General features: G+C 43.1%; 1 protein-coding gene and 1 pseudogene across 1 annotated transcript in view; both read right to left on the bottom strand.

The window, feature by feature from the left end:
• The window catches only part of LOC149345177 (uncharacterized), a 138,484-nt gene that overhangs the window by 34,080 nt on the left and 83,566 nt on the right, over nt 1-20,838 (bottom strand). The window contains exons 10-12 of the mRNA XM_089546486.1: nt 8,275-8,337; nt 7,993-8,084; nt 2,506-2,579 (exon numbers count right to left, since the gene is read on the bottom strand). Of these exons, the coding sequence (XP_089402612.1) occupies nt 2,506-2,579; nt 7,993-8,084; nt 8,275-8,337 (229 nt within the window). The remainder of the gene's footprint in view (nt 1-2,505; nt 2,580-7,992; nt 8,085-8,274; nt 8,338-20,838) is intronic.
• Nucleotides 15,562-17,591, bottom strand: LOC149345179 (uncharacterized; annotated as a pseudogene).

The following is a 20,838-nucleotide window of genomic DNA, read 5'->3' as shown; positions in this document are numbered from 1 at the left end:
TCCGCAGTCAACCAGTTATAGTCCTTTCTACGTTTCTTAATTACGACACGCTTGGCACTATCTTCGAACTTCTTTATTTGGTTACAGAAGATGGTATAGACTACTTGCGGGGAATTAGAATTAGTTAGGGCCATCCAATTAAAGCTGCTAATTAGGTTATCCAAGACCTTCTGGTTGATTACAGTAAGGTAAATTAAGTTATTGGGTGTGGTGGTTCGCTGAGCATTTGGCAGAGGAAAAGATGGTGATGAACGGCAAACGGCAAGATAGTGGTCCGCAAAACGTTGCAAAATAACACAAGAAGCAAATGAGTAGTTGGGGGCTCGTAAGGCGATGTGGTCTAGACACGACGTTGTTAAATGGCCACCAGCTATTTCTTCACGGGTGGGAGCTGTTATCATATTTTCAACACCATACGATGACAGGAGGGACAAATAGTCGGATATTATAATTAATAATAATATTTTTATTATTATTATTATTATTATTATTATTATTATTATTATTATTATTATTTACACTATTCATAACCAGATATTATTAGATATTACTGGATATTACACGCGACAGCCTTAATTGGAGAGACAAGGGAGAGACCTTTCCCCTGCAGTGAGTGCAGTCAGGATCATGGGTTGCAATCATTTTCATCGTGGTCACACCATTTGCAATGTGCTGCCAAGTGTCCAGGCTCCTCTAAAGAAGTTTGAAGCTTCTTCCACTTCTCGACCCAATGGGGGTGGCTAACTCGAAACAAGTAATTGAATTTTTCTCGCAAGGCCTGTCTACGGGGTCTAAGCTGGCCTTCTCGATTGACATTGAAAATCTGTTCAACTCCATTCCCCCAAAATGGTATTTCAACTGCAGTGAATGATAGCATAGAAACTAAAGGAACTGTAGGCCTTCAAGATGATGTAGGGATTTCGCTGAGAAAATTTCTACCACTTTTAGAGTTTATCTTTCTAGTAATTTTGTTAATTTTGAGGGCGAGAAGTTTGTTCAGCGCGAGGGAGCTCCGTTGCTTAGTGAGCTCTTTTAACACTCTTGGACAAAGGCATCCAAGCGCACCCCCATGACAACAAATTTTTGAAGATCTGTAGATATGTAGACGATTTTTTTTATGGCAGTGAAAGGTCATGAGGACAGAAATGAGGATGTAGTTCATCATACTTTAGATCTTTTTAATTCCTGTACCCATGTTCTGAATATGAATCATGGAATGGCTAATAGCACAGCCTGCAGTTCCTGAATGTTCATTTTTTATTTGGCGAATCACACGTTTACCACCTGTACCAGCCAAGGTGCAGAAAAGGATTTTTAAATCTTGATTCGGACCACTCCAAATTGGTACAAAGAGACATTGCTAAGACATGGCTTCTTGCTGCTTTCGAGAAGTCCTATTCGTACAAGATTCTTGAAGGCGTACAAAAGCAGGTGGGTCGCAAGACTACGGCAGGTTTTCCTATGAAACTGGTGGCATCGGTCGCTGAGAGGCCGAAGAAACAAAATAAAATCTTGGGATCAAAAGTAGACGACTGAGCGACAAGCACATAAACAGGCTAGATGCGTAGCACTGCCTTATGTTCACTAGCTTACGCCATGCCTTAAAAAGATGGCGATGAAAGGCAATGTCAGAGTTGTGCTTATTGCACCGAACAAACTTGGCAAACTCTGCAAAGTTGTTAATGACGTAACCGACAGAAAACTGCCATTCCAATTCAAACATGGAAAGCCTTTTTTGACCTGCAGGACTAATGTGATCTATAGAATTCCGCTATCACGCGGAAAATGTTACATATGCCAAACTGGCATGTGTATCAACGTTCGCCTCATGGAGCATACCACTCTTGCCGTGGCTGTGTCACGGCCTGGACACATTGCGAATGGTGGGAACATTGATTAAAAGGCTGTACCCCATATTTTGAGCAGACACCTCTAATATATGTAAATGGGAACCAGAAGGAGCGAGAAATACTGGAAGCCTTTTTTATACATTTGGAAAGGCATTCGAGCGTGAGGAAACAAAATGTTTATCTTTCTGCCAAGGAACTGAAGTTCTCGAATCGGGAGGTGCCGTCGCGCATTCTGTCTGATTGTCGACACTTTCTGGCACCTGATCGTTTCCTATGAATGAGTGGTATTTCTAAGAATAAAGGCAGCTGATGTCTATCGCTTGTGCAGTGTTCATCTCTCCTTTCGTTACTACTATGTCCTCGCAAAATTAGATCACATGAGCTCTCTTCTACACACCTTCGATGTCACGCTCTTCAAACCCAACGAACCGACCACCTCGAAACCATCTTGACATTAAGGTTGATCGACGGTAACAAGCAAAATAATTAAGCAAGGAAAAACACCAATGTGCAACTGGAGAATGCAACTTCACCGGTAGAAAACTGCATAACACGATTAAAGATGGTTATGCACAAAACACGCGTTCGGGCAAAGCATGGATACACGAGATCAGATAAAATCATGATAATAAAGGCAGAAGTAATGACTCCGCACCTTGACCTTGCTTATTGGACGGCCGGCGAAAGACATGTGCAAAACGACGTAGGGCCTGCTGAGTTCCCGCTCTTCTGCGCAGAAAGAAAGAATCACAAGTCTAGGTTATTGCTAAATACTCGCTCTATCGCTTACGAAGAGACACAGTCAGGACGCTGCAAAAATGAGATCATATAAACGGGTTTTCATGATAACGCCCATTATTTTTCTAAACACTCGTACGCGTTCAGCTTTCAACATGGAAAGAAAGAAGAAAAACAAAGAAGCAACACTGCCGAGGGATTCATAACCAGATTTCAGGGTCAGCGACAACCTTGAGCGCCTCCGGAAGATTCCACTCCAGTAAACATTTTGCTGACAACGGCTCCTAGTTAATATTATTTGGTTCTTTATTTCCATCAGTGATGGAAGCGGCTGCGGATAAAAGCCGCTTTAGAGGCAAGCGACTTGGCTGGAACCCGCGGCCTCCTTTACAAGGCAAGGAACGATTGAGGAGGAAATAGACATATATAGCAATGCACTTCATATCAAATGTGAACAAAATGAAGAAAAAACGCTAATTACGAGAAAAATGTTGTTCACTCATTTAAAAAAGATTGAGTGACAAAAAGTGCACGTAATTTTCGGTCATGAGGTGTATAAAAATGAAGACTTGATTTTTGAGAAGTATTTAAAAGTGTTGGTAGTGTGTATGATATTCTTTTTGAAGAATAATTGGTTCGCGGAGTCACCTCCTTCCTCTGTTAAGCGTCTGACGAAAGAATGTATGTTCATGGTAAGATTAGATAATCAATGAAGAAACATTAAATTTACTTTTCCCTCCCGCTTGAAAGCTTCTCTTAACTTGTAATTATAAAGGTTAAACATGGGTATTTTATTTATTTTCAGAAATAAGTCACATGTGCAGGCACTGTAAGGTGAGTTAAATAGGGCTGGATTAAATTATTTCTGCGGTATATTTTTACGCCGCGCAGCGGCTTATTGAAGATTGTTAGGAAGAACAGGAGGGAGGCGCACGCAGACTGATTTTGGCTCTGAGCCGTTTGCTGCCAGCTTTGATCCGTCGAGCTCTCACCTGTATTACAACCATTTCATCTGCTACACTATGTACCTTCTCAAGATTCGAACGTGATGTGGTCCCCCAAACGTGCAGGCAATAATATAGCGTTGGGAAAAAAAGAGGGCGTCATAAACAAGAACCTTTATTCCGTAAGGTAAAAGAGCACTCAGCCGTACCACCATGCCAACTATACGAGATAACTTGCCCAGTATTGTTTCTATGTGGGTATCTCAAAGCATCTAAGTATTTTAAAACTATCTACAATTTTTATACTTCTATCATCACAATGAGATTGATAGAATTGATGATTTGTTTACATTTGGGCCTAAAAATTACAGGTTTTGTATTGTTTATATTATACTCAAGAGCAGTAAACATTCTAAAGTGCCTCATGCTTACTCTTATATATCTCGTGCTAAATTTATTCGAATTTAGTCTTACCCTAACATTTACGGTTGGAAGCGACCAGCGCGAGGGGAGGGCGAGGGGGGGGGGTGTTAAGGTGTGAAGCTTTGTGCAGATGGCGTCGGTACAGACCTGAATGCCGGTCCCAAATTAAATGCAGCGCGTAATTATAACACGATGTTATGCGCGCGCCGTTCGCTAGGTTTGCGAGAGGAGGGTACAGCCGCCGCCCATGCTGCCTTTCGCACCCTCGCGGTGACGCTGATGCGGAGGCCTTCCCTCTATCCCAACCTAGAACGGAGAGACGTTCTCTCTATAGCCCGACCGCAGCCAGTTTCTCCCGGGGCACTCCTGTTTTGGTGGGTAGCCGTGCATACGCAACATATCCCACGCCTTCCAAGCGCGGAGCCACGCGAGGTGAACTGAGCAGTCTCCACTCATTTCGCATGCGCTACGAAATTTGTGCTTTTGGCGAGCGGAACGCTCCCCAAAAGCTCCCTGGCTGCTTTGTTGTTGTGTACACTTGCTTATGTTAAGTTGGTTAAGTTAAGGAAAACGCAGCGAGCTATGGAAAATAAAATGGTAGGTGAAACTTCAAAAGACATTAAGAGGGCGAGTGGGTGAGGGAAAAACTGGCGGGAGCTTAGCTTTGGTTAAGCCTGGTAGGTTGCGAAAGCAAAAGCGCAGCGCCTCCAACTGAAGGAACGCAGTGCGCCGCGTCTACAGGTCACGCGTGGCTACCGGCCGCCGCTGCGCGACGACTCAAAGCGTCTTGGAAATTTTTTTTATATTTTGTTTTTGATGTTGTTGCGACTGAGAGAAAGAAAACATAATCTACAGCTGGTATGACGTCACAGCGGCAGTAGCGCCACAGGTGCGCAGCGCGGCAAACACACACCGTAAATGCAGCCGGGCTCTCTGAAGGAGCGAGTTGGTCGGCCATAATTTAGTTTCATTCAAAAAATATCGTAATAATCTAACAAGTGAGCTAAGGAGCGCTAAGCAAGCTTACCAGCAGCGCTTAGTCAGTAATAACAAGCACAATCCCCGACAGCTATGGAAAGTTTTGAATGAAGCTTTTGTCCACAAAAAACATAACAAAACACTAGGTGAACTATTTGTCAAAAATGAGCTTTTATCCGGGGCCTCCCTTGCAGAGAAATTTAACTGTTTTTTTACTGCCTTTAAGCCAACCGGAGATGTAAAACCTGCCACTAGTACCATTAGCAATATGCCTAATGAATCACTAGTCTTTTATCAAACGGATTCGGAAGAAGTGTTCTCAGTATTAATGAATCTGAAATCAACACGCTGTGTGGATTATGATGGGCTGCAAATAAAACCGCTGAAGTTTGTTGCAGACCTAATAGCCCCGTATCTAGCTTTCATTTTTAATCAGTCCCTTTCATGCTCTATTTTCCCTAATGAAATGAAAAATGCCAAAGTAACAGTTATCTTTAAAGGAGGTAATAAAGCCGTATTAACCAACTACCGCCCGATTTCCGTACTTCCGGTTTTTTCGAAGGTATATGAGAAGATTATTCTAAAAAGAATGGATAGCTTTTTTGCTAAACACAGCTTGCTAACAGATTCACAGTTCGGGTTTCGAAAAGGACGCTCTACCGAATCTGCTCTCCTCTCACAAAAAGAATTTATCTTGCAAAATTTTGAACGTAAATGTCTAACTCTCGGTATCTTTGTTGATTTCAGTAAGGCTGTTGACTTTCTTAACTACACTATTTTGCTTGCTAAACTAGAAATGTATGGTGTTCGAGGAATGTGTCTCCATCTTCTACGGTCATACCTCACTGAACGAAAACAGGCTGTTTTCTGTGATGGACATGGATCCACTCTTCAGGCTATAAACTGTGGAGTGCCTCAGGGCAGCCTTTTAGGTCCTTTTCTCTTTAACGTATACATAAATGATCTCGTAAACATTGACAGTAACGTTAAATTCATTCTGTACGCAGATGACACCAGTATTTTCTTAACGGGCTCCTCAACAGATCAGTTATTAAATCGCGGTAATGCTGTTCTTAAAACTTTGCATGCGTGGTCCGTTCAAAATGGGTTGTCTATTAATACCAATAAATCTAAAGCTGTTTTCTTCAGGCCTAAAAACGTCAAAATTAACTTAAACGATGATCTTCAACTTGGGAATCATAAAATAGAAATCGTGGACACCTTCAAATCACTCGGTGTAATTTTTGACGCCTGTATGAGCTGGACCGCACACGCAACACATCTTCGCAAGAAATTAGCTCCTTCCGTTGGTTTTCTTGCTCGGTACCGCACTGAATTTCCTCCCTGTATAAAACGAATGATTTATCATGCCCTATTCCAATCACACATTAACTATTGCCACATAGTTTGGGCTACCACATCCAAAACAAATCTACAGAAAATTCTAATTCTCCAAAAGAAAGCTATCAGGATTATCGCAAGTGCCAGTTTTACTGCCCATACGGCTGAATTGTTTACTAAGTATGAAGTAATTCGTGTCAATGTTTTTCTTGAGTACCGCCTATTATACTATCTCAAATTTTCTTCACCATCAATATGTAATTTTTTGCTTAATATCGCATTGTTAAAGCCCATACAAAAGTATGTTCAAACCCGATCAACTGCAAAATGGACACTTCCACGAGCTAGAACTAACTATGGTAAACAAGCACTTAACTTCCTTATACCTAATGTTCTAAACAGCTACGAATCTAACCAGCTGAGCATGTATAACCTCCGACCACATGATTTAAAAGTGTACTTTGTAAATAATATTCCATAACTTCTTTTTCATACATTGTAGTTTGTGTATGTATCGGTGTCCTTTTCCCCTTTGTAATCAACCCAGCAGTGTATAACTTTCAAATGCATTTGTTCAGTTTTAATTGTTTTTTTCTAGTTTCAAACTACATCTCTGTGTACCCATCAGTTCAATCGTAAATATTATAAATTCTTTCTACAGTGTGCTCGTTTCCGATCTGCTACCGTTGTATGCATGTGTTTATTTTATTATTTTGTAATGGCTCTTAGATGAGTCACAGGCATTTTCAAGCTATTTTCTTTAGCTTTTGGCCTGTGGCTCATCCTAAAGACTGTATGCACATTTGTAAAATAAAATAAAGTTTGGTTTGGTTTGGTTTGGTTAATCTATAGCTAGTATGACGTCAAAGCGGCAGTAGCGCCACAGGTGCACGGCGCGCCACAGGTGCGCGGCGCGGCGTAACTGCAGCCGGGCTATCTGAAGGAGCGAGTTGGTAGCCCATATTCACTCCGCTAAAGGTCAAACGTAACAGCGGCCGGGTCACGCGAAGGCTTGAAAGTGCGAGTAGTATTGCTTTCGCAATAAAAAACGCGGGTTAATGATATCCTAGCCGAAATCAAGAGGAACAATTGGGCTTGGGCAGAGCATGCAATGCAAAGTCTAGATCACCGATGGTCTTTCTTAAGAGTAACGGACTGGATTCCAAAATTAAGCAAGCACAGCCGGGGGCGGCAGAAAGCTAGGCGGGCGGACGAGATTAAGAAGTTTGCGGCGACAGGGTGGCCGTAGATGCACAGGAGAGGGTTAATTGGAGAAATATGGGGGAAGCCCTTGCCCTGCTGTGGGCATAGTAAGCCTAATGATGATAATAATGGCAGTTGCCCGGGAGCAATAAACGTTGTTTCGAGCAGGCGGCTCTTATTTTTTCTCTCTGGTGCGAACTCGCCGTGGTGGAAACTCATCGTACCGCGAGTTGCAGGCCAGAGCTACGATTCTTATGGCTGGCACGCCGGTGCTAAAAAGGAACAAGATCAACCGTCCTAACTGTGAGATATATTCATGTCAAGTATGTTGTTAGTGACCATTTTTCGAAGGTAATCTTTGCTGCAGAAATACTCTTTATGCTTCTCATTGAACTGTCACCCAGGAGGGCACTCATAGCTAGAAGTAACAGCGACATTTAGACACCAAGATGTCGAAGTGCGTGAAACGCGGCGCAAGGAGGTAAAATGCTCTATCAGGCGTCGTGTCCCCATACCGTCACTGAAGAGGGAGAAGGCCTTCCGACTGTGGTAGTTGGTGCAAGCGTTCACCATTATGTCCGGAAACTTGTCCCACACGGCATACACCCTGCGAGAGAGGTCAATGGAAAAGTGCAGTGTTTGATCCCAAAGCCTTACGCATGTGTCACTTAAATTTACGCATGTGACACTTAAAAACAAATAGCCTGGGGTGGCACATTCGGTCGCACTGCTATATGGACAGCAAAGTGTCGTCTCGTAGTGTTTGCTAGAAGCTCAATAAGGAGCAATAAACTTACGCTCGCAATTCTGAGAATCCTGCCGCGTTGTTCTTCGAATTCTTGGTCACTTTCCGCAGTGTTCTGAAATCACGTAGAAAAATCGCGTGCGTTACCTCTCGGGGAACTAATTTGCGCAACAGATAGATAAATGTCTCAACATTAAGTGGAAGAAGAAAAAACACATTATGAATAATAGTTCCTCGGCACGTTTAAGATAATGACTGGCCACTGGAACCAAACCAGCTCGATGAGATAGCCAGCCCTGCAGACGGCAGTCAGAGCGAATAAGGAAAGGGAGCTTTTTGTTTGAAATTCTTTCTCCGCATCCACTTCTATACTTCACGTCAGAGTCGTTTGCAGCACTTTGACAAGGCACACGGAATACAACAAATAGTCCCTCAAATATTTGAACAGTTTCGTAACTCTATTTAAACAATTATTGCAATAATTGAAAAGGTACATTTTGAAGATGGCGTTTTCAAAGCACAAGCACTTCATTCATAAGTTAAAGTGGCAGAGAAAATACGTGCACACAACACTGCGGAGGCCTACTGTGAAGGGGTGCGCCGCCATTCGCGGAAATGGTATCCACCGAGTCAGCCGAGTCTCCTGCGCGCAGCAGTTGGGCATTGCTATTCTTTCCTTCTCAGTCATGGAGTCAGCAGTCACGGGGGTAAGGGGCGGGAACGAACACGTTTATAAGCGTGCGCTGCTCTGATTGGCTGAAATCGCTACAGCCATTAAAGCGCTACAAACGACTTGCGAGATGGAGTATAGACTCCTCATCCACACAAACACTGAAAACAAATGTCAAGCACAAATTCTGAGAAGTTAGGAAAGCTGGTTTGTGAACGAATATGCAGGAAATAGCAAGGTTCCTGTGTATTGACAATGAGGTCATCAAGGTGTGTTCATTATCTGTGTGCGTGCGTGCGTGCGTGCAGGTGGGCGTGCGTGTCTGTGTGCACGTGTCTGATTGGGATGTCACACTCAGTGAGAGCAGATTTTGTACCGTTGGACCAAAGTATTCCACGCGGCATGCGTCTATCCTCTCCTCCCACACTTTCCGGTATACAGTCCGAATACGGTATGTCGTCAGTAGGGTTCAGTTTTAAGTGAAAAAAAAAATTAACTAAATCGTGGGGAAGAAAACCTTCAGGATATCAAGGTACTATAATCTGTTGTTCCTCACTACATTCCTCGCTCTCGTATTGCTCTCGTCCTTCCACGGTAACAACTCAAAGGATGGTTCTCCTGGCAACCACCCTCCAGGAGCGCATTCCTCACTCTGGGCATACCCTCCTCCATGAACGGGAACCACCCTGCGGGTAAATCCCATGACTCACCCTCTCCGATTGCGCATTCTTCGCCATACCTTCCTCTGCACACGGTTATCACCCGGAAGGTGATTTTCGTAGCAGCCAACCACTGGTTGCGCATTTCTCCATACCGTTGTGCCCTCCTCCTTCAATAGTGCCTCCGGTTCGCGCATTCTACTGCTTTCGCAACAGCAATCTGCTGGCGCTGTATCCACCCTCTTGGTGGTTCCAGTGGCAACCACTGTCCTCCTCCGCCTTCCGCGGGTGCACCCTTCGGGTTGTTTCCATGGCAACCGGTCTGTTGGTGTCTATTTACTAATAAAATAAAATAACAATATACGGTAAAGATCTTGGCAGCCGCGCCATCCGCTGACGAAACCTGAAGCACCTGAGCTGCGTGTATCGGGAGTAAAAGTAAAAGGTCATGAAGAGCGAAAGAAAGGGGGGGGGGGGGACGATAGGTTTATGGCTTATGGGGGTTCAATGTCCCAAAACGACTCAGGCTACGAGGGACGCCGTAGTGGAGGGCTCCGGAAATTTCGACCACCTGGGGTTCTCTAACGTGCACTGACATCGCACAGTACACGGGCCTCAAGAATTTCGCCTCCATCGAAATTCGACTGTTGTAGGTTCATCCCCAGGAATCTAAGATAAGAAAGGTGACTTTGGATAAAGGAGAAATATAAAATACGTAATATATTTGTATCAAAGAAGTCAGTCACATGCCTGTAGCAGCTTATAGCCCCCGGATGCCATTTTCGCCGCCACTGCTTATATGTGATTTTGCCAGTGCAGGTGCCTATCAAAGACTACGTCAAGATATTTACAAAAAAGGTGTATGTTTCAGTACAGATTTGTCAATGAAAATGTTAACAGAGTTAATATCTACTTGTTTACTACGGGAGTGAAATGCAGTATATTTTGTTTTGTCAACATTAACAGACAGCTTGTTAGCTGAAAACCAGTAAGAGATGCTTGCTAAATCTAAGTTTGTTTTAGACTCAATTTCCTCGATGTTGTTTTCTGTAATAATTATAGTGGTGTAATCGGCGTACATCAGCATATCTCCGAAATGTAGTGCACGTGGATGATCGGAAACATACAAAAAAAAAGCAGGGGTCCCAAAACAGACCCTTGGAGAACGCCCGTGTGTATGCGTTGTGGTGACGATGATACATTATTCATTACGACTACCTGATGACGTTGATCGAAGTAACCAGAAGGCAGCTCAAAAATCCGTTCTCTAAAGCCGTAGTGTTTTAGCTTGTACAAAAGGATGGAATAGTCAACGGTGTCGAAAGCCTTTCTTAAGTAGAGAAAGACCACAGCCACAAGTTTGTTGTCATTCAAAGCACAGTTTATTTTTTGGTTAATGACTGGACTGCAGTTGATGTTAAGTGGTGCTGCCGAAAGCCGTGTTGCTGTGGGCAAATTATGCGGTATTTTTCTATAAATCTATTAATTCGATTTGCAAGAATTTTTTCGAAAAGCATATTAACTGCACTGAGCACTGATATAGGTCGATAACTAGAAGGGTTTGAGCTGTCTCCATCCTTGTTTATTGGAACAACTCGGGCCGTTTTTAGCGCCATTGGGTACTTGGCGGTTTGCAGTGAGCGATTTGGAACGTGGCATAATATAGGACCCAGAATATCAATGTTATCTTCCAACATACGTACAGTTATTCCATCAAATCCAGCGGCTTTATTGCTAGCCATAGTTCAATGTTTAATGTCATCTAGAAAAAAAAAAGGGTTTTGGTACAAAGAGTTTACATCTGTTTTATTTACAGAGGTAGCTCAAAAAAATCCCTACGGTAGTAGAATATGAATTAAAGCGGTCGACAACGTTCTGATCAATAGCTGCCGGAAGCGTCTGTTTGCGCGCTTTACCAACAACATTGTTCACAATTTCCCACAGTTTTTTAGAGTTCCCGGCGTATATTCAATAAGGCGTGTGTAATATTCTCTTTTCGGTGTGCGCAGAGCTGCTACATATTTTTACGCATTTTTTGTATTGGCCCAAGAAATATTTGTTATCCTTATGCTGTTTCCTTTTGTGATACCAGAAATGCTTCTGTTGTAGCACAGCTAGAATATGTTTTGTCATCCAGTGCGAAATGGGCTGCTTATATGACCGAGCAGATAACTTCGTACTGCTGCTTGTTGTAGCGCACGTAAGAGTGTGTATAAGATTGGAGAACTCAGTTTCAACGTCATCATGGTATATGGTACTAGTGTCAATACGCTGAATTTTGGATCTGAGTAAAGTGTAATCGATTCTCGTAATTACTTTGGTGGTTATTGATTTCGGTTAAATCACGTTTTGAACCGTTATATAGGTAGGTAGATGATCAGAAATATATTGGTTGCATACCCCTGCACTAATATTCGAAGCTATATTTGTTAAGATATGATGAATGACCGTTGCAGATGTGCTGGTTATTCTAGGGGGGATAGTAATCAAATTCTGGAAATTAAAGGAATTCAGCAGATGCGTGTAGTCATTATGGTGTACGTTACGGGTATCTGTGTTAATGTCTTCGCTAATTATAACTGGGTATTTGTGTTCTGACATGAGGGTGAAAAATAAAGATTCAAATTTTTGAATAAATAAAGCTACAGTAGAATTAGGGGGCCTATACACGACACCCACAATAACAGAGTTGTCGAGTCTGATAAATAATGCTTCGATATAAGGTGTGCTGCAAGAAACGTTTGGCAATGCTGAACAGGTGCGGCTGTTGTGAACAAAAAGTGCTACGCCACCATCACGCGAAATTGAATCACGTGGATGTGAAAGTGTTAGATAATCAGGAATGAGAACATTTTCTCCTTTTCTGAGCCAAGTTTCGGATATTGCAATGACGTCTTAAGGTTTCTGGTGCTGGGAAAGAGGCAAGCAGCAAGCTCAAGTTTTTTCTTATGCTACGTACGTTGCTGTGAAATATGTGCAAAGTACCGTTCTTTGTCTTCGTCAACGCCATATTTCTGCCCTCAGGTGGCTGTGCCTAACAATGCGTCACTAGACAGGTTTGAAATGAAAAAAAAACTATAAAGCAGAAATGGAAAAAAAATGATTGCTGTCATGCTGTATCTGTATCAGGTCGCCCTGAGAAATAGAAAACATGGGAGAGTCGATGTTGTGCTTTAGACGACTAAGCTACAGTATAGACTCGTCAAGAGGGTTAATCTACAAACACAGCACAATGAAACTGCTTGAAAAGGCCCGCTAAATAATTTGTGCTTTGCGAGGAGGAGCCAATCCACTCTGTTGTGGGAAGCAATACATTGGCCAAAGTGGCAGATAGCTCAATTAATGATCAAAGGAGCGTAATAACAAAATTTCATGTTTCCCCACCATAGGCCACGTAGCAAATCACTGCAGAAACTGCGAAACTGACAGGACGATGACGCCATCGTATGCCAGTCATTTTATAAGGAGTGCGTCAGATAGGCAGAAACCGAACTGGTTGGCAAATGAGATAATAGAAGCCCATATGATAGCGAGACTTCAGAAAAAATTTATCGATACACCATGATGTCGGAAAAACAAAAATGTTACCTGACAGTGAGTGTTGACAGCTGCCAGTTGTATTTTGACTTTGTTTACGCATGACATGTGTGCATTGTTTTTCCAATTATGGCTGCCAGTGGGGTACCAGCTGGTGAGCCAATAAAAATTGGTGCTGCGAGTCAGCGACCTGCTGTGTCTTATCTTCTCTGTCTTGTCCGTCGCCCTGTAGTTAGCGGAAGCAATCGTCTCCCCTTTGCTCCCTTTTCGGACTTAATTTTGACACTCCAAACCTCAGAAACCTACTTTGGCGATGTCCATCCTGGGCATCTCTCCACAAGTGCTAGCTCCACTGAACATAACATAGGCAGTTACGCCGAGCGAACAGCACCACGCACGGCGCGCTGAGCCAAACTACTTATTTATTTATTTATTTCTGATACCCTCATGGCCCACAGGGCATTATTGAGGGGAGTGGTAGATAGATATAAAATGAAACTGTTACAAAAAGGGGATTAACGCATACATAGGCATGCCTACAAAAAATGATACGCATGATTGCAAAAAAAAAACTAGCTGCAAGAAAATACATGACTCAAAAAAGCGAAACAATACAATAATTAGGAATACCAACACCAAAACGAATAAATTCACAAAAACAGTCAAAAAAACATTTCATGGAAACACAAAGATATGAACTAGAACATCACCCTTCGTAGAAACATTGAACGGGTACGATGGCAGAAGGCTATTAACAGAACAAAGTGCATGCGAAAAAAAAGGAACAGGGCTAAATACACAATATACAAAACGAAGTGAACCAACTGAGGCTATGATAAACCATATTGTAATGACAAAAGTGCCCTAAACTCATCAAGGTCCTTTGTAGCTACAATATGTGGTGGTAGGTGGTTCCACTCCGACGATGTTTTTGGGATAAAGGAATTTATGCAGGATGTTGTCCGGCAACGAGGAACGCCAACTTTCCGTGAGTGATCGATGCGGGATGAAACATATGTTGGTGTTGTGATCAATGCTTCTTTCAGAGTAGAGTTCATGCTGTAAATTTAAAAAAACAGACACAGACGGGACACTTTTCTGCGCAGAGCAAGAGGGGTTGGCAATAAACTATTTTTTATTTCTGTGACACTGGAAGCACGATCATAGTTGCGCACAATAAAACGCGCTGCTCTATTCTGCACAGCTTCTAGGGCGTCGATGAGTGTGTTAGTGAAAGGGTCCCATACAGAGTTAGCGTATTAAATTTTGAGCGCACAAGTGACTTTATACAGAAGAAGCTTGACAGGGCTTGGTGCTAAGTAAAAATTGCGCTTAAGGTATCCAAGCATGCGGTTAGCGGAACCTATGATAGAGCTGACGTGTGCTTTCCAAGTTAGATCTGATGTTAGAATGACGCCGAGATATTTATAAGATTCCACGGGTGTTAGCAAGGAAGAAGAAATAGTGTAGGCAACGGGACTTGAATTTTCGCGACGAGAAAAGCGCATTACTTTGCATTTAGTCGTATTAAGAGTCATTTGCCGTTGTGAACACCAGTTAGAGATAGTGGTTAGGTCTGCCTGAAGTAATTCAACGTCATTCGTATTTTTTATTTCGCGGTAAACGACACAATCGTCCGCAAAGAGTCCTACTGAAGATGTTACATTGTTAGGCAGGTCATTAATATATACAAGGAACAGCAAAGGACCTATGACAGAACCTTGTGGGACGCCGGAGGTCACAGGAATGGATGACGAGTTAAAGCCATTAGCGTGTACATACTGCAATCGGTTAGACAAAAAGCACTCAATCCACCTTAGTACATTATGGTCAATATTAAGTTTACTTAGTTTGTAAAGAAGTAAGTTGTGCGACACTGTGTCAAATGCTTTGCGAAAGTCTAAATAAATACAGTCAGCCTCATTGCCATGATCAAGTATGAAGTTAATATTGCTCGTAAGACTTATTAATTGTGTTTCGCAAGAGAAGTATTTTCTAAAACCATGTTGTGCACAGTTGAAGAACGAAGATGACTCAAGAAAGTTAGCTAGGTGAGACAGGATGACATGCTCCATTATCTTGCAAGGAATGCTGGTTAATGATATTGGTCGATAGTTGAGTGAAAGGTGTTTGTCGCCTGATTTGTGGAGTGGAACCACCTTACCCAATTTCCAGTCATCTGGGAGTTCACCGTCTTGTAGGGATTGCTGAAATAATTTTGACAGTATTATAGCAGAATATACTTTAGTGTTTTTCAGAATTTTACTGCTGATATTATCTGGACCGCAAGAAGAGGATAGTTTCATGTTATCTATGATAGTTATGATGCCTTCAAAATCAAAATGAATGGGATGCATTGGGAATGTGATGTGACCATTATAATCCGGTAGTGATGTGCTTGAGCAGAGATAAAATGCCTTAGCAAAAGTTTCATTAAGTACCTTAGCACTGTCGCTAATAGGGATGGGATTTGATTGTGCATCGAGAAGAGATACTGATGGCTGATCTGAACCGTTGACAGCGTTCCAGAACTTTTTTGGATCAGTTAGTAAAAGTGATGGCAGAGTAACGTTAAAATATCGCTCCTTGGCTATTTTTAACGCATTTTTGTACTCCTCAACCACACCTCTGAGTGCTGTCCAATGTTCAGGTTTTCCCGATGACTTTGCCTTGGAATATAACCGTCTTTTTTTGTTACCAAGGCGTTTTAATGACCGGGTGAACCATGGTGACCTGCCATTAGTAGTGATGATTTTATTTATTTATTTATTTATGAATACTGTCAACCCTCATTTGAGGGTCATTACAGGGAGGGAAAGTGAAGAGACAAAGAAATGCACATATAACCATGAATGAACAAGCTTCTTTGAGCATACAATACAAGAGAGCATTGAAACGCAATACAGTTCACACCACTGTAGAACCACCTGCTATACAAAAAGCAATATTGGACAATCAGTTACGCGCCCATCTACAAGAATCCCATGCCTAGACGGAATCCCCAAGTGCATTCAAGAATGCCGCTACACCTGTAGACTCAGCAACGTGAGCGGGCAGTTTATTCCAGTCCTCAATAGCATCCGGAAAGAATGAGCAGCGAAAGACGTTAGTTCGTGTCAAGTATGGCCGAATTGCTTTGTGGTGGTTAAGGCGGGAGCTTAGTCTACCTGGAGGCTGCAGATATTTTTCTTTATTGATGTTAATTTCTCCGTGAATGATTTGGTAAAGTATTTTTAATCTCTGCCTTTTACGTCTTTTTTCTAATGTTTCTAGACTACATGAGTTTAACATCTCCGTTACCGAATCTGTTTTCCTGTATTTTGAACAAATAAATCTCGCTGCACGTCTTTGAATCTTTTCTATTTCCGTTGAAAGAATCTTCTGCCGAGGAGACCATACTACAGATGCATATTCTAGGGAAGGCCGGATGAGAGATTTGTATGCTAAAAGTTTGACATCTTTCGTTGCTCTCCCCAACTTTCCTCTTAGAAAACACAGTTTTCTATGTGCCACCGCACAAACATTTCTTCGAGGAACATGCAATTCTTCGAGGAACATGCAATTCAGTTAGCTCATGTAGTTTGTTCTTAAATAAACACCAATTTTCATTAACAGACCTTTGGTCAGACTTTATGAGAAAGTCATCCAAAAATAGCTTAAGGCCATCATTAATTGACGTAAAATTTGCCTTAGCATAGTCGTAAATGGTTTTAGTTTTATTTCGCGATTTGTTAGACGGCAAGCTTAATTCGATAAGGAGTAGCCAATGATCGCTTAAACCTGGCAAGTAGCTTACGTCGGAAACAAGGTCTGGAGAACTAGTTATCAAAAGGTCTAATATGCTTGAGCTTGTAGATGTCACCCTTGTAGGTTGTGTGACTACCTGTGTTAATGAAAAGGTGGAGCAAAGTGCTGAAAAACTTGTTGATTCTGATGATCCATCGTTGCCTAAATGAGTGTCTGACCAATTAATGGCAGGAAAGTTAAAGTCACCAAAAAGAAAAATAGGCCGATTAGGAAACCTTGTTTGAATTATGTTAAGAATGTCATGGAGGTCATTACAGAAGCGAACGGCAGTAGATGGTGGACAGTAACATGCACAAAAGAGGAGAGCTTTGTTGTTAATTTTGATCTGCACACAAATGAACTCCAGAGTAGTTTCAAAGTTAACTTCAAAGCATTCTATATCCTCAGATACAGCGATTAAAGTGCCGCCGCCGCGGCCAGAAGGGCGGTCACAACGAAATATATGGTAACACTTTTGTGAGCAAAATACTTCGCTATTGCGCACGGATTCATTGAGCCAAGTCTCTGTTAGTACGATAATATCAGCCCCCATGGTATCGGCGGTGCAGGATAAGCTGTCACGATGACAAAAAACACTGCGTATATTAGTGAAAAGGATAGAAATGTTTCTAAGTGTTTGCGCAGGTCGATGCTGATCCTTATCTAGTTATCTTGGAGAAGAATGGCTTGAAGGGCTTGAGTTGGTTACAACACGTGTTGAATTGTTTTCCCGGACACTATCAGTTATAGGGCAGTCCACGTAACATCTTTTCTTAAGAATAAGCTTGTTGTAGCGGAGGCTAAATGATTCTTCGGGCTCAGTTTGCTTTGCGAATTGAACAAGTTTCTTCCGCGCATGCCTGGTGGCCTGAGAAAAATCTTCGCTCATCGAGACGTCTGAATCTTTCAATTTTGTCTTTGCACCGAAAACTCTTTCCCTGATTTTGTGATGCGAAAATTTGACCAGTATTGGTCGAATTTTCTCTGGTCTAGCCGTACCAATTCTATGGGCGCGCTCAATGTCCATTTCAGCTAAGGTTACAGACATTTCGTCTTCAATAATTTCCCGTACCTTTTTCTCAGATTCAGCCCATGATTCAGTCGATACGTCTGGAACATTGAAAAACACCAGATTTTCCCTTCGAGACCTATCCTCTAAATCATTTAAACGGATTTTAAGCTTCTCATTTTCGTTCAGTGCCCTTTCAGCATTTTCTTTCACCGTCGCCAAATCTTCACGAACTTCATCTAGAAGCTCCAGTTTATCTTCAACCGAATTAAGGCGTATCGAAAGGTCTGCAATCTGTCCGCTCAATTCTTTCTGATTGGCTGTGAGGTCTTGCAAGGAACTGAATATACGCTCCTGTCCTTCCTCAATTTTAGCAGAACGGTCCCTAAGGTCATGAAGCAATGCTAAAACCGCTTCGCTTCCGCTGTCCGGAGCGTCTTGAACCGACTGGGCATTCCTCGCGGCACCAGTTTTGTTCGGCCCAGGATTCAGCTCGACATCCCCACACAGCAGCAATTTCATTACGCAGAAACACTCATGCACATGATTCAAAAGCAGTTGTGGGCACGGGAACACAACAAGGAAGGCATTACTGGAGCGCTTAGAAGATGTGTAACTAACCTGGAACAGGCAGAAGCGGAACAAATTGGTCGGTTGCATTGCAGCGTTGTTCCCATGCCCACTAAACTGTCGCGGGCGTCGCCTGTTGCTTAAGTAGAGCGGGCTTGATGATGTCGATGCAGTTGCCGGCAGAATCTCCGCTGCCACTTCAAGCCACAATGCTGCCTTTATTAGCTTATTTTTATGGCTTTTATGGCTCGCCTGCCAGAGCGACGGCCGCCTTTCTACTGCGGCGATTAGACTTTCATTTATTATTTTAATTTGCGACATGGCGCGAACAGCCTCGGCACCAAGCAAAAATGTAGACAGCAATTGAAAAGCGCGCGAAAAGCCGCACCGGATGTCCCGAGAACCGCGTCCTTCCATTGGTGTATGAGAGATGTGACGGTGAGCAGCTTCCGGCGCTCGCGCTAGCGCTGGCGCAGATATCTAGCAGTTACAGATATCGGCGCTTCGCCGAGGTTCGCTGGCGTCTCCTGCAGTGCGCATGCGCATACCGGTTCTAGCGTACGCCAAGAGCGCCGACGCTGAGCGCGTACGCCTAGGAAGGGTCCTTGGAGTTGGGGCTTAAGCATTCTGGGTTTTTTGCGCAAAAGACACGACACAAAAGAAACGAGGTAGACAGGACAAGCGCTTGTCCTGTCTACCTCGTTTCTTTTGTGTCGTGTCTTTTGCGCATAAAACCCAGAATTACTTCCTCCCGTTCGCTCAAAGTGCGCCCACGCATTTGCTTTCTCTATTTTTTTTTTGGGGGGGGGGGAGGGGAGGAGGGGGAGTAATGCCGCCAGGTGTACCCGGACGGCGCCCTGAGTAGAGTGTACTAGAATAGGTTCTAGTACACTCTACTCTGAGGCCGAAGAAGTGAGGGACTCGCGTGCTCTGGCAGCTGGGATTCTGCTTCTCTGTTTGCGGCCTGTGCCTAGCCCTTTTGATTCCGGACCTATCGGTGACAATATGAAACTCGGCTTAGGCAAAGAAAATTATTATTGGGTGAAATATGTTATACAGTTATATTGTTATTTTCCTGTCTCCGGTCACCCATGTCTGGTCATTTTTGTCCATCTGTCCAACCTTCTCTCCACTAAGGCGCACAGGTGGACCTTATACCTTGAGAATGTCTAAGCGTTCCTGAATAGCAGAGGAGCATTCCTGTATTTACAAGTGGAGAAATGTATAGGCCTCTATTCGAGCGCCATTGAGTAGCGGAACGTGAAGGCACCTATTCCACGAAGGAATACCTTGCTGCCTTTAATTAACCAGGTTCATCAAGGCATACCACTGACAACACAGTGAGGTTCTAGTTTGTTTACATACAGGATGCATTTTATATACACCGAGACCGTGCGTTGCCTCACGCGTTCAAAATTACGCCACCGACAATGCACCGCAACAACAGAAATTGTAGGCTCCTAAAAAGATAGCCAGCTCGCTCATGAACTCCAAAGTGCACTCAGGGGTTAGCTAGACAAAGTGAAGGAAACCAGAATGTACCTAAAACTTCCCTTAAGATACCGCAACAGGCGCCGTTCATACAAAATCCTAAATAGCTGTTGTAGAGTCCTAAAATGTCTAAGAGGGGCGGGCTCTGAATGGCAGACTTAAAGATCGGCGCCCGTCAGTAACCAACGCACTGTAGAAAAAGTTGCTTATCCGATTGCTGCATAAGACGGACGTAACAGCACACGGATAAAGCAGTATTAGAAGTATTTTCAAAGCGACGCAAGCATGTCAATAGCCAATCCCCCCCCCCTCCCGCCCCCCACCCGCCCTTTATTTTTTGTGCGGTGCACCCCCCGCTCTTAGCCTCGCGATCTGTTGTGCTCATCGCACTAATCCTTATTCTGTTGCCTGTTTCCTTGAATAAGTTCATAACAATGCTCAGCACGTCCATGCTATCTTTTGATAAGTGAATGATTTCAGTTGCTTCAGTTGTGTCTTGCGTGGTTTCGAGCAAGAGAGGATGAAACGCATGTGCATTTATTGCTATGGGCTGAGGCTGGAATAATCGTTCAGCTGAAAGGCAGCACTCGTGGCGTCTGTTTCTCCGACTTACTCTCCAACTAAGGTGTTCTCCTAATGAGTCAGTTACTTTAATAACTTCACCACTTTTCAAATGTATTTCTCTCATCCGGATTTATGCTGCATATATCCCGGCCAGACGGAGCCTAAAAGTAGCCATGAGATTATTTTTCCGTAATAATACAGTTCACTTTTGCAAGCGCGCATGCATGATCATAGGAAAGTGTCATACCAGCTGAGTTTTCAGCACTTTGTTCTCCACTGGTTGCAGTGTACACCTGACGGGTTAATTTTAACATTCGCCCTTGTTCACTC

This window comes from Amblyomma mixtum, chromosome 5 (genome assembly GCF_055824585.1).
Source record: "Amblyomma mixtum isolate Tamu chromosome 5, ASM5582458v1, whole genome shotgun sequence".
Taxonomy (NCBI): domain Eukaryota; kingdom Metazoa; phylum Arthropoda; class Arachnida; order Ixodida; family Ixodidae; genus Amblyomma; species Amblyomma mixtum.
The sequence above is the reverse complement of the archived record's forward strand: the minus strand, read 5'-3'. Positions and strand labels throughout refer to the sequence as shown.